The 13,442-nt window shown below is 42.3% G+C and overlaps 2 protein-coding genes across 5 annotated transcripts in view; one reads left to right on the forward strand and one right to left on the reverse strand.

Annotated features, from left to right (window-relative positions):
- Window positions 1-945: 945 nt before the first annotated feature.
- HMGN1 (high mobility group nucleosome binding domain 1) lies at window positions 946-11,219 on the reverse strand. Of its 4 annotated transcripts, none has more exons than XM_077479868.1 (7): window positions 10,977-11,219; window positions 10,201-10,236; window positions 8,780-8,809; window positions 6,738-6,773; window positions 5,348-5,404; window positions 3,431-3,559; window positions 946-2,031 (listed from the first exon to the last, which is right to left on the reverse strand). In XM_077479868.1, the coding sequence occupies exons 1-7, from the start codon at window positions 10,989-10,991 to the stop codon at window positions 1,987-1,989; spliced, it is 348 nt and encodes a 115-aa protein (XP_077335994.1). In that variant the 5' UTR covers window positions 10,992-11,219; the 3' UTR covers window positions 946-1,986. The 4 variants fall into 4 exon arrangements, with proteins under 4 accessions (XP_077335994.1, XP_077335993.1, XP_077335997.1 ...); XM_077479867.1 differs by having other exon boundaries at window positions 3,431-3,562; window positions 10,977-11,216; XM_077479871.1 differs by lacking the exon at window positions 6,738-6,773 and having other exon boundaries at window positions 10,977-11,216.
- Window positions 11,220-11,848: 629 nt separating this feature from the next.
- GET1 (guided entry of tail-anchored proteins factor 1) overlaps window positions 11,849-13,442 on the forward strand; it is an 81,700-nt gene continuing 80,106 nt past the window's right edge. Inside the window, exon 1 of the mRNA XM_077479866.1 lies at window positions 11,849-12,083. Within this exon, the coding sequence (XP_077335992.1) occupies window positions 11,994-12,083 (90 nt within the window). The 5' untranslated portion in view covers window positions 11,849-11,993. The remainder of the gene's footprint in view (window positions 12,084-13,442) is intronic.

Raw genomic sequence — 13,442 nt, forward strand, 5'->3', positions numbered from 1 at the left:
GCTGTAATGACAGGCTCACTGCAGCCACAGCTTTGAGACAGTTTGCAAAGCCACTGAACACAGACACAAGACCGCAGGTAATCTGAATGTGCAAACAGAAAATAACTGGTTCTTAGCCCGTCATTGCACAGGCTGACAGCCAGTTCTTGACTAGTTGCACAGTCAGCGATTAGCTGTGATACTGTGGTTGCAATCACTGGCTTTGCAAACTGTTACAGATAGCTGTGGCTGCAGTATGCTTATTGCATGGACTGAGTAGTTGCAGCTTTTCACACACCTGAAATTCCAGATACAGAAAACAGCAGATTCTTGCTGGAAAAGGTTGCCCGTGAATGTAACCTCATGCAAGCTCCCTCCAATCTGTGTGAAAGCCTCTTTAACACGTGCCAGCTGCACAGCCCTCAAGTACAATGCAGGACTAAGCCATGCACTGTACATAGAGGGCTACCCCAAAACAGCATTGAAGCAGTTGAGGAAATTCCCGAGGGGGGGGGGGATGAGCATTTCAGGCCCCTTTAACACCAGACCAATTAGGTCCACCTGCTAGTTTCAGACAGACCCGATCGGACCACCCATTGTTCTTTATGGGGAGGCAGATGTGAATAGACGTGTCCATTTACACCCACCTGCATCCAATCTGGGCTGCCAAAAAACAGACAGATGGAGATCAGTTCCACATCCGTTTAGTGGATCAGATTAGCCCATTTCTGACTGCCCCATAAAAAGCATCAACAGACCCATGATCCACCTGCTCCGCAGACCGATTCCCCCCAGGTTGAAGGGACTTACCCTTGCAAAGAAGGGGGGTGTGCACTTGGGAGAAGTCTGTTTATAACAAGCAAAACCAATAACAGTCATATACATAGCACCACGCTGGTATGTTATGTCTCATATGCATTACCCCCGGTTAACAAATTCAGAAATCAGAGTTCACAACCCAAAAAGTTACTTAACTTTTTTCAACCAGGTTTTATTGGTTTGGTGATCAGTACACAGACACTATGAACAATCTGTACATTGTTTTTCCTTAAACTCTAGTAGATTGGAAATCTAGGAATAAAAACATGTAGTCAAAATTAAAGTCAGAAACCAAACAAACCCTAGCGGCTTCCCAACTTGAAGTTTAAAGGACAAGTTGGCATTTTTGTAAAAAAAAATATTTAAACACAAAGCACCCCTCGTACCAGTATCTGATGCTGTTAGCTTAACCCACTCTCTGTAAAAATGAGATGGGATAGATACCAAACAAAAAAGAATTATGCAGCCGCCCTGGGAGTGAAGTGGTTGACATTTTTTAACCGCTTTTATTTTAATTTTTATAAGCTTCCCAGTACATCACACTCACTACACACTCGAAGTTTTCCAAAAAGATTCACAGCACTTTTACACAGATACTGAAAATAAAATACCACTACCCCAAAAAAAAAAAAAATATATAGGAAAAAAATGGTAACATCACAGATAAGTACACAATTTTTCAGAGGGAAATCCATCACCTGGGGACTTTTATTAGATGTAAAAATTGTACGCAAGACAATATGGGTACAGAGAACAATTTAACTGTTAAGACATTTAAAAAAAAAACCTTTGAAAACTGTGAATCAGACCAAAATCCAGGCCTCGCCTTCTGACTTGGCCTGCAAGCAAGATCAATAGGGCATAGGTCAAAAAATGAGGTGAAATTACTTTGAACCATCTCATCACAACCCAGCCATGGAATTAACCTTTAAGTGCTCCACAGTAAATACTTCACACTTGATAACATCTTTTTTAAAAAAATGGGCTTTCCATCCAAGCGTGTATTAAAAATAAAAACAATTTGGAACAAAAAGACATGGTGGGATTCCCTCCTATTTTAAAAATGTGTTTTCTAGAATTAAACTACTAAAAAACTTGCATTTACAAAATAGTTGATAAAAATATTCCTCTGAATTGTACAAGGGAGGTACAGGAACCACTGATAAAAGACTTGGAACAAGATGTAGGTTATTCAGACTTCGATTCCTTTTCATCCTTGTCGGATGCTGCAGCCTAGAAAAAATAAAAAAAACAAACATTAATTTCAAGTCACCACAAAAAGTAAACTACATTAAGATTAAAACAGAACAACCAGGATAGTTTGCGAGACCTGGTACCCGTCGCTATGAGATTGAGTTACCAAAACTGGAGTGCGCAAAATTTGGCCTAGCTCTGCATAGAAACTAATCAGCTTCCAGTTTTTTGTCAAAGTTAACAGAAGTCCACCCCAACACTAAACTTTTAGTGAAGCTGGTCTGGTCCCACACTGAACTGTCAGCGTTGCCATGGAGGGGGGCACAGAGGAGGCAGACAACAGAAGCCCATATTAACTATGGGTGACATCACTTTCCCAGCTGTTGTCGGCCGTGTCCTCTGCAGAGCTTCCACCGCTGGAAACTTGAGTGGTAAAAAAAAAAAAAAAAAAAGTGCTTAAAGCTTGTTCAGTTACACTGTCTATAGTACTCTACCTGTCACTTGTCATATCTGCAAAGTGCTTTCAATGCACTGGCAGTTACTTTCACCTAGGGATCAAGAAAATACCACCTCAATTACAAGTCTTTATGTGGCAGCATGCCCCAAGCATGTGCACACTTGGATGACAGGGCAAATTTGCAGTAGCATTAAGAGGCTAATAATAAAACTGCATGTATGCAGTTTACTGTAGGAAAATCCAGGGGCACTTTGAAACAAATCATATGGGGTGAAGTAACCCAAACACCAGTTTAAAACCAATGCAGGCATTGGATTGTGAAGGCATACCCCAAGGTTGCAACTACAAGCTTTAGGCAAAAAGGCCCTCATTTATCAGACAAATCATTCTGTAGATTGTGGTTTGTCCAGAGTTATTGCTCAACCAAGGATCAGAGATACTCTTGAAAACTTGCATTCCAAGCATTTATAATTCAGTCTCTCCCCACTCCTATACTAAATATTCTGAGGGTGGTACCATTAGTTGATGGTGGTTTGGACATAAGTGACAATACCACTTCAAGCATTGCGTCAGTGTGTCAACACTAAAGTTCATGCTGTGTTGTGACAAACGCATTAGGATTCCTTACAAGTCAGTATAATTAGACTAACGCCATTAACCCCGTTTCACACCAGTGCAACTTTTCATGAGATTGAGCTGTCAAATCACATAACAAGTTGCTTATTTGTGGCATTGGAACAGTTTGTAACAATTGTTACAACTCAAGTTGAAAAGGTTCCTGCTCATTTCACTGCGCCTTGGACTGTTAAAATGAAGTAGCAAGCCACAATTGAATTTCACTGAACTAGTGAGATTTCAAAACCGCACTGTGTGAGCCAGGGCTTACAGCACCTGAATCACCACTAGTTCTGTTAATCGAGCAGAAAGGATTTACATGTGGCTCTTGTGCTGTAAAACAGGTCAGTGTCAAAGAAAACCCACCTCATCGTCCTTTGTCTCTCCGTTTTCAGATGGCACGTCCTCTTTAGTCTCGTCTTTGTTAGCCTCTTCAGTCTGTTTGCCTTTAGCACCCTTCTTTCCCTTTGCTGGAACCTTTTTGTCTTCAGACTTCTCCTGAAAAGAGAATCAACATAAACATGTGTTCTACATGAGCAACAAGAGGCCCCTGCTCTCACTTTAGCTGAGCCTACATTCCCTGTGTGTTGTACATCAGCAACAGCCAGAGAACTACTAGACTCAGTTGGGTTGATTTACTAAAACTGGAGTGTGCAAAATCTGGTACAGCTCAGAGAGCAAACAGTTTCTGGGTTTATCAAAGCTTAATTGAACAAGCTGATGTTAGAAGCCAATTGGCTACCATGCACAGCTGCACCAGATTTTGCACTCTCCAGTTACAGCAAATCAACCCCTGCAAGGACAGGTAGGGCCCAAGTTCTACATCAGCTAAAAATATTCAACACTGAACTACAAAAAGGTTATATAACCAAGGGGAAATTAACTGCAGTTCTGAAGCTCAGATGTGATGTGAATAAGCAATCCTCAATGTAGGAGTACACTAGTCACATGAACTGGACACTTGTGGAACCATGTAAAAATTTGCCAGTTTGAAGCAATGTTATTCTATTCAAAGAGCAATGATGCACAATGCTTAAGATCAGATCTGGTTTTAACGCTTTTATAAGAAGCAGCTTTGCACCTTTTATGCCCTGGTATTTTGCTGTCAAGACAGCATGAAGATAGTCAGAGTTAAAGGATAAGTTCACCTTTCATAAAAGGAATGGACCACGCTTGTCCGCTTTGACAGCCAGCTGTCAGTTTAAAATACACAGCTGTGTGGGGCTCCCCCACACCACTCAGCATTTTGTGAATGGAAAAAAGTCCGACAGTCTTCGGTTAGTGGTTGTTGGCTTGTAGTTCTCAATTACCACAGCACTGTAGTAGTTCGATTCTTCCTGTTAGAATGTATCGGCTTTCTCATATGCGAGAAGATATACTGAGAGATCTGCAGGAGGCCCAGCATGGCATCAGCAGTCTGCTGATCACTGGTGCAATGCTTTACAGGCTTCCAAAACTTCTTTAATGATACACCACTGGTAGGCAAGTCTGATAAACTTCACCTTTCTGTATTATATCATTGGGGCATTTGTTCTGCCCCTTACTGGTTGGATCTGGATAAATTCCAGCAATCTCAAAATTAATTTTACTACTCCAAATGCTGTAGCACCACCAGGATCTCACAATTTTAAGTGCTACTTGCTTATGTTAGCTGGTTTGCAGTCTAGTTTGTCCCAATAACCTTTAAAAAAAAAAAAATCCCAGAAGTTTTCAAATAGTTGCAGGACATCAGTTTCCGACAGTATCCAGCCCTTAGTTGTGCCCTATTCATAGTTGCAGAGATTCAACTGGTCCGAAACAAAAAAAAACAAAAAAACACCACAAAATCAAAAAACACCCATTTAACCCAAAAACCTATCGGCTAGTTAAACAGCATCTCCTATTGGTCAGTTTAACTCAATCCTTTCCAAGAATGCTCTTTGTTTGAGAACATCCATGTATGTTGGCAGAGTTTTGGCTATACATAGTTTCATTCAATTCCTTTTGACATGAAGCCATGCTCTTGGCAACCAATTAGATGAGCCCTGTTACACTGTAATGCCATAAACCATAGGCAGGGGATTAGTGACTTTACTGCTCAAAGTGGTTATTACTACTCTCACCAAGATTTTAAGTAGCCACATGATATAACAAACTGTAGATCAGACCAACTCCAATCTTCCCGGAGATGAGAGGATTCTGCCTAGGCCTTTTTGAATAGTATATGGCAGCTACAGAGTTCCACCACTAGGCCAATAAAATAAAAAGGTTTTAGTTGGGTAGCCATCAGTAATTTTTATTTACCTTTACTGCAGCCTTTTCCTTTTTTGGCTTTGGTTCAGCCTTTGGAGGAGCGGGTTTCTATAAGAGAAAAAAAATAAAAAAAAAATAAGTAATTTTAATGCAATCTGGACTGTATGAAAAATTACATCATCCCATTATTACTCTTTTGAACAATTGCCACTTTTTTCAAAGCCAGCATTTACAGTTTTTGTAGCTGCTGACTAGAACTTTAAGACAAAGCCAATCAGAGGTTGTAATGAAGTTCTTCCCTAGAATATCTAAAAAGGTTTGCTATACAGGAGCGCTTCCTTTTATTACCACTACATTATCTCACAAACACTAAAAGCACTCTTCAATGGGTTGCATCGGCATACTCACAGAGGTGCAAGTTCTACAAGCTGATCACAATGGATCACCTCCCCTGCTATACCTTCTCAATGCACCAACTGTTCTGCTCACAAAACCAACCCCAATTAGGTAAGGAGTGAAGCAAAATAGTTTTGTTTTGCACCACGTATTCTTGACAAGAAAAAGGGCCAACTTTATAGTCACATCTCAAGTTGAGAACACGACTGCAACCTCCAGTTTTTACCAAGCGTAAGATTATAAAAACAGCCATTTCATCTATTGCAACCATTTTTTTGATATCAGATTAGGGCTCTGTTCACACCTGCAGGAATGGCAGAGAATGTTTTAACATTTTCGGGCACTGCATTTAGTGAAGCCCATTTATTGCAATGTGCTGCCCTATGCTCAGATGTGTTACCAATGCATTTGTGTGCCAAAAACACATGGCAAGATGCATACAGGAGCCATTATGAATTAATGGCACCACTGTGCATATACAAAAGGCAGGCATGGGTTTTATGCCACCAAAGGTTAACCAATCCCAAACAATTGTAGTTTTAGTTAAAAGCTAATTTGAGGCTGCTAAATTTATCATTACCCACTCTGGACAACCTCGCCTATAAAGGCTCACTTTTAAAGATTGAATTACACAGACCTGTACTAGTGTCACTCTGGGTTGCTACACTTTTCGAAAACCAGCCTAAACTTAGTCATTCCAATTAAATGAGTGGCGATCTTTACATTTTGTTATTCAAGCCTGCGGAAAGCATTGCGACGGGGCAAGCAAAGTGAACAGGAACTCTTCTCAGTTTTTTAACCGATGTCATTCATCCAACTTTGTGAAGAGTCACCACTCCTTTAGTAAGGCCCATGAAGAAGCTGGTTCACTGACAGGAAAGTGCAGTACACCAGAGTAATGACTATAGAACAGTACTGTGAATGAGACCTGTATAATTCAATCTTTTAATGCAAGACTTATCTGCTAGGTCATAGACCACAAGTTAGCCTCCTAAACCTGACTATGTGGACAAACCCTGAAGAGCAGTGAAAAGCGTTCTCTTACTTTTTGCAGTTTGTGCACCACTGGGGAAGATGTCCACTTTTGCAGCCAAATGAGGATAAAAACCATTAACTTTATACATATTCACATAGTATAACAAAGCAGAACTAAACCCTTCTATCGTTAACAGCAGGGGTAGGCAACCTTGGCCCCCCAGCGGTTTTGAAACAAGTCCCTAACAATCAGACATTACTCGAGGCAGAATGGGATTTGTAGTTTCACTACAACTGGAGGGCCGAGGCTGCACACCACTGCTTTACAGCCAGGGAATGAACCATCTTAACCCATGACCTGCAATTGGCACGGTGCTACACATGTGGTTTGTTACTTCACCAACAGTTCATGACTTGCCAGTTCACCAGCAAAAGCACCTCTGGCCATTATTCATGGTATGCCTTGAACTAACTTTTTGAGACACTGTTAAAAAGGTGGGTTTAGTTCCACTTTAAAGCAGAATTAAATCCATCAATTTAAAAAACAGTCTCAGTATGTACTCCGAACATATCCATCACATTTGCTTGTGCCATCAACCAAACAATTATCAAGCCTTCAAATGGCTGGTGTCATAATTGATCACATGTGCAGCATCATAGCAGTTGAAGATTAAAAAGCAGCCAAGGTGGCAGCTTCTTTGGCTGACAATAAGCTTAATGAATGAGTTAAAGCTCTGCTGAACACCATTATCCAAACATGTGGATTTTTATTGCGGTCTTTGTCCACGCTGGGGACAGCCAACTACCATTATCCAATCATGTGCAAGCTAAAAAAACAAAACAAAAGACTCTCCATTTAATGTTTCATGGACATGATTATTGTCAAAGTAAAAACACTGCATTCACTTGCAACCTCTTAGCCTATTGTTTTTTTAGTAGCATCAACCCCAGTCTAAGGTGTAGGCAACCTTGGCCCTCCAGCTGTGATGAAACTTATCCTCATCACGCCTGCGCCTCTAGGAGTCATGCCTGTGATTGTCAGGGTTCTCGTAGTTTCAAAACAGCTGGAGGGCAGAGGTTGCCTACCCCTGATCTAAGATATTCCCGCTTAAGCTGGGAGGTTTCCAGTTTTCTTCTATTGCTTAACAGAAGTTCAGTCAAGCAATAACTAAATCTCACTCTAAGCCTTATTCTTCAACCCTATGCAAAGAAAGGTCTATACTTACCTATTGTAAGGGTGCTCCAGTCTGGTCACATGACCACAATCAGTGTAGAGGAGGGACAGCCGACAGATGCCCCATAGAAAGCCTATGGGCGATGGCATCGCCCAAGCTCTGCAGCTGTTGGTGTTCCCTCATCTAGACTGAAGCTGGCATACAAGTGACCGGACCATTCTCAGCACAAGTATAAAAATCTTTCCTTTACAGAGTAGATAGAATACATGCTTGGCCCAGATTATGTCCCTCACTAACCCGAGAGGCTGCCAGATAGGCAGGATGTACAATACCGCACCATGTTTCAGGTACGAGCCGATACTACCCGCCTCATATCCGGAACACAGAAGAGTTTACTGTAGCAGCGCTCAGAGCAAACAGTGTATTCTAGCAATGAGTACAGAGCTTCCTCTGACTGCCGAGTCAGTAGATGTGACAACAGCATGCCTCTGACTGCCAGAGTAAGCTTTGTATTAATAGAAAACATTGCTTGCTCCGAGCGCTGCCATGGGAAACTTGTGTTCTGGGTATGAGACAGGAAGTGTTGGTTCACACATCCAGCTGCCTCAAATGTCTGCAAATGACATGGTTCATTTTGGCCAAAATGGAGGAGGGGGTTCTCCTTTAACTATAGTTAGTGTTTGACTTGTTTTCTGCTTTAAGCCATGGAAGGGGGTGGGGGGAGATTTAAACTAAGTAAAAAGACTGTTACAATTTGTGAATGAATGTAATCACACGCAAAAAAAAAAAAAAGTTTTAGCTTGCAAACACTTGGATAATGTTCGTCTGCAATAAAAACCCTACAGAGGATCCAACCCTTCTCCCTGATGTGCAAAACTAAATAGAAAGTATTCTAGAGAGACATAGTCTCCATTTCAGGCCTACTTTGAATACTTACAGCTGACAACCGTGCCGACCTCCTCTTGGGCTGCAAGATATAAATGTACAAGATTAGACCATGCACTTTAGAAAAAAATAAAAATAAAGTTCAAATACTATAACATGCACAAAAAATTGCTTTAAAGCGGAGGTCCACCCTAAAGTGGACCTTCCGCTCATCGGAACCCTCCCCCCTCCGGCGCCACAATTGGCACCTTTCAGGGGGGAGGGGGTTGCAGATACCTGTACAGTACAGGTATCTGTACCCACTTCCGGGATAGCTCTCTGCGGAAAGGGGCGTATATTACGCCCCTTCCCGCAAGTGCCCCGCTGCCTGCTGGGAAAACACACAGATCCCAGAGGCAGCGGGGACCGTCCTTATTGCGCAGCGCGCGCATGCGCAGTAGGGAACCGGGAAATGAAGCCGAAAGGCTCAATTTCCTGATTCCCATACCCAATATGGCGGCGGCAGGACCTTAGACGATCTAGAGATCGGCTTCGGGTGCCGACATCGCGGGCGCGCTGGACAGGTAAGTGTCACTATTTTAAAAGTCAGCAGCTGCAGTATTTGTAGCTGCTGGCTTAAAAAAAAAAAAAAAAAAAAAACACAAGGAGTCCCGGTGGACTCCCGCTTTAAAAACACAATCTCTATATCCCATATAGAAGAGCAGGTACAGAAGTAGTGGAGAAGGCGGCAGCCTATTGGATATAGAAGTAGTGGAGAAGGCGGCCGCCTATTGGATATAGAAGTAGTGGAGAAGGCGGCCGCCTATTGGATATAGAAGTAGTGGAGAAGGCGGCCGCCTATTGGATATAGAAGTAGTGGAGAAGGCGGCCGCCTATTGGATATAGAAGTAGTGGAGAAGGCGGCCTATTGGATATAGAAGTAGTGGAGAAGGCGGCCTATTGGATATAGAAGTAGTGGAGAAGGCGGCCTATTGGATATAGAAGTAGTGGAGAAGGCGGCCTAAGAAGTGGAAATAGAGATGAAAGGTCTGATATAGAAGAGAAGATCTGATATATCTATATAATACACAAACACTCCAGAGCCATGTTGCATGCGTGGTCCGGTACATGTTGATGCATTCCAGGTGCCAGCCCCTCCCCCCGGTCCTGAGTGATGACACTGATGCATATAAACTACTTTTCATGAGTTTGATACAGAAAAATAAAACCCACCACACGTTACTGGACCACATGGGGCATGAACTGGAGATATATCTATATTGGTTTAGAGACAAAAAATAAAATAAAACGTGTATATAATTTTTTTTTTTGTCTCTAAACAAACAGATCTCCCCAGTTCATGCCCCATGTGAGATATAGATATAATGTTATTGGGTATGTCATATTAGAGCCATATTGCATATAGTTAATAAAATGTATATTTAGTACAATAGATGTAATAAAGCAGCACACGTAGTATCATGTCCTCCATACCTCATCCTTGGCATCTCCGGCCTCAGCAGCGTTCACCTGGAAAAAAAAACAAAAAACAAAGAAGTGGTCGTTAGAAGAGATCTTAGTGGATGAGATGAGAGCCAAACACAGGGCTGACCTTGGGAGAAGAAGTTACTAATCCACAGTTCAGTCCTCCAATATCACAGCGGACACTAGAGGGCGCTAGAGTAAAAGAGCCAGGCCGCGCCGCCATAATCACAGACAGGATGAGAGAAGGGGGGGAGGGGGGAAAGGAAAAGGCGGGAGAGTCGGAGGGGGGTGTGCGCGCGGTAACAATAATCGGCCTTATAAACAAATGAGAAGCCGCGCCGCCGAGGGCGCCCTCAGGGCCCCGCCCACTCCCTCTCTATGGCGGCGGCACGAGCGCCTCATCTCCCCCCAACCAGGGTCATCCTCACCGAACACGTGACGTCACAAAGCTCAGCGCTCCCGCGCATTGGCCGGAGACGCAGATCCCCCCGCCCCCCTCCTTCACCGCGAACGTTCTAGAACGTCCTGGCGCGGGGGACGCGGTGAGGAGATCCCGCCGCCGAGCGATGATGCTGATGATGGGGGGGGGAAGAGGAGCCGCTCTTCACCACACTGCGCGCCATTACTCCCCTCCCCCCACAGCACCAGCCTCGTCGTATATCATAATATAAGTCATTATAATGTGTGCGGTGGGGGAGGGGGGGTCTTCCCGCCCGGGCAGTCCTGAGGGGGGAAGCTCACAATCCGGGGGATATCGCCCGGCACCGCGCCGAGTCTCCGCTTACCTTTCTCTTCGGCATGGTGGGCGATGAGCTCCTCGTGAAGGGTTAAAAAAATAAAAACTAAAATCCTGCAGATGTGAGGGAGAGGAGAGAAGAGTCAGAAGCCAATGAGAGAGGAGCGGCTGGGAGAGCAGAGGAATCCCTTCTTCTCCTCCTGCAGATGGAGTCACTCACAAAGACTAAGCTCACTGCTCGGCAACTGCAAGCGGTTAATATGCCAGCCAGAGAACTAGTTCAAACCGGATAGGATCCCTCCGCCCTCTTATCTATTCACCGCTCCGACCTGGGGGGGCGGGGCACGACGCCCCGCCCCTGCCGCCTCCCCATTGGCCGAGCGCGGCTACAGAGCGCCTTTCAAACCATAACACCGGCACCTGTCTGGGTGAGCCGGCCTGTCACTCAAAACTCCTCCCCTCAAGCCCCTCCTCCTCCCCCAAGCCCCGCCTCACTAAATCGGCTTTAGCTATTATTATTTTTTTTTTTCCCTCCATTGGGAAGTTTTTTTTTTTTTTTTTATCTCCTCCTCCTCTCTCCTTTTACGTTCTTGTTTGAATCACTGGTGGTAAATAGAAGCGCGCGCTCTGATTGGTCAGGCTTCCCCGCCCACCTCCGCTCTGAACGATACAGCTTCGGCGTTGTAAAATAAAAGTGGGAGGGGCCGCGCGAGCGGAGAGGCTGCTTGACCATTTTTTTTTTATTATTTTTTTTTTTTTTTTGCGCTCAACGTTCTGAAGTGGGCGGGGCTTCGCTAATACAATGTTTCTAAAAAATAAAATAAAGAATGTATCCGCCGCGCGCGCGAGTGCTGTGCGCCTCATTCTACACAAGCGGGAGAGGAGAGGAGAGATCGCTTCCTTTCATTGGGGGAAAATGAAAATCGCTCGTTCTCCTCGTCCCGTCTATCACCCCCCCTCCCCCTCCTCCTTCCTGGTTCCCGAGGGGCGGGGTTTGGATGATTGCTATTGTGTTGTGATGTGATGATCGCAGGCTGAGAGAGAGAGGAAAAAAAAAAAAAAAAACATGGCGGAGAGCTGTGCGTGTCTGCTGGTGCTCAGCACCGTGTTTGTGTGCAACCTCCTAAAAAGCCAGCTTGCTGCTTTTTCCTCGATTGTAAGTAATCCGGAGAAATAAACCCATTCCCCTCCCCCCATCATCCACCCCTAGGAAGAGGATCATATATATATATATATATATATATATATATATATATATATATATATATATATATATATATATATATATATATATATAAAGAAGGCAGCCCAGGGAACAAATAAAAACAATGTGGGGGGATTTAAAAAAAAATAATAATAAGAGATCGATTCGAAAAAGAGGCAACCCTGGAAATCCCTTAAGAAAAAGAAGTATATGTGTGTATATATAGGGTATATTTAAAAAAAGGGACATCAATTAGAAAAAGAAGCAACCCTGAGAATCGAGAATAATAATTAAAAAAAATATGTGTATATAAATAAATGGGACACATTTCTAAAAAAAATAAAACCAATTAGAAATGATGCAGCACTAGAAATAATAAAATAAAATATATACAGTATATTTTTAATAAAGACATAGATGGAAAAGAGATGCAACCATGGAAAAAAAAAAATTATTTATATCTATAGATATAAATGGGGCACATTTCTAAAAATAGATTGCTTAGAGGTGATGCAGCACTAGAAATAATAATAATACACACACACACATTTTATATATATATATATATATATCATTTCTAAAATAGATCTTTTAGAAACAGATGCAGGCCTTGAAATCCTCCCAAAAAATAGATAGATATAGACAGATATCTATCTATCTATATATATATATATAGAGAGAGGGGTAATATTTCTAAAATAAGAGGTCAAATAGAAAGAGATGCAGTTCTGGAACCCCCCCCCCCCACCACCAATAAATAAATAAATATATATATATGGTTAATGGTAGAATAAAAGATCAACCAGAAACAATGTAGCCCTAGAAATAATATATATATATATATATATATGACATATATATATATATGACATATTTCTAAAATAAGAGACCAATTTGAAAGAGATGCAGCCCTTAAAATCCTCCCCAAAATAATATTAATAATAAAAAAATAAATATATGTATATATATATATGGGATTAATGATAAAAATAAGAGATCAATTAGAACAGATGCAGCCATAGAAATATATATAGGCATATTACTAAAAGTGAGAGGTTGATCAAAAGATGCTGCCATGCAAATCCAAAAAAACAAAAAAAAGAATCTGTATATATAAATGGGGCATGTCTAGCACTACATCTGATGTAGCGAGGAGAACCTAAGCTGATTATGTCTTCCTACTTTCTAGTGGAGGCAGTCAGTAGTCCACATACTGTCATCACTGTCATCACTGCTCCATTCTCCTTTTTTGTAACCTTAGTTAACCTTTACTGATCTACAGATAATAAATCCTTCTAAGGATGACCTGGT

This window comes from Lithobates pipiens, unplaced genomic scaffold (assembly GCF_037356315.1).
Source record: "Lithobates pipiens isolate NorthernLeopardFrog02 unplaced genomic scaffold, aLitPip1_a1.2 Scaffold_16, whole genome shotgun sequence".
NCBI classification, from domain to species: Eukaryota; Metazoa; Chordata; class Amphibia; order Anura; family Ranidae; genus Lithobates; species Lithobates pipiens.

Coding starts and splice junctions, on each gene's coding strand:
- HMGN1 (XM_077479867.1), bottom strand. Junction 5,405..6,737: donor TGGTGCACAAACTGCAAAAA/GTAAGAGAACGC, acceptor TTTCTCTTATAG/AAACCCGCTCCTCCAAAGGC. Junction 3,563..5,347: donor AGGAAAAGGCTGCAGTAAAG/GTAAATAAAAAT, acceptor TTCTCTTTTCAG/GAGAAGTCTGAAGACAAAAA.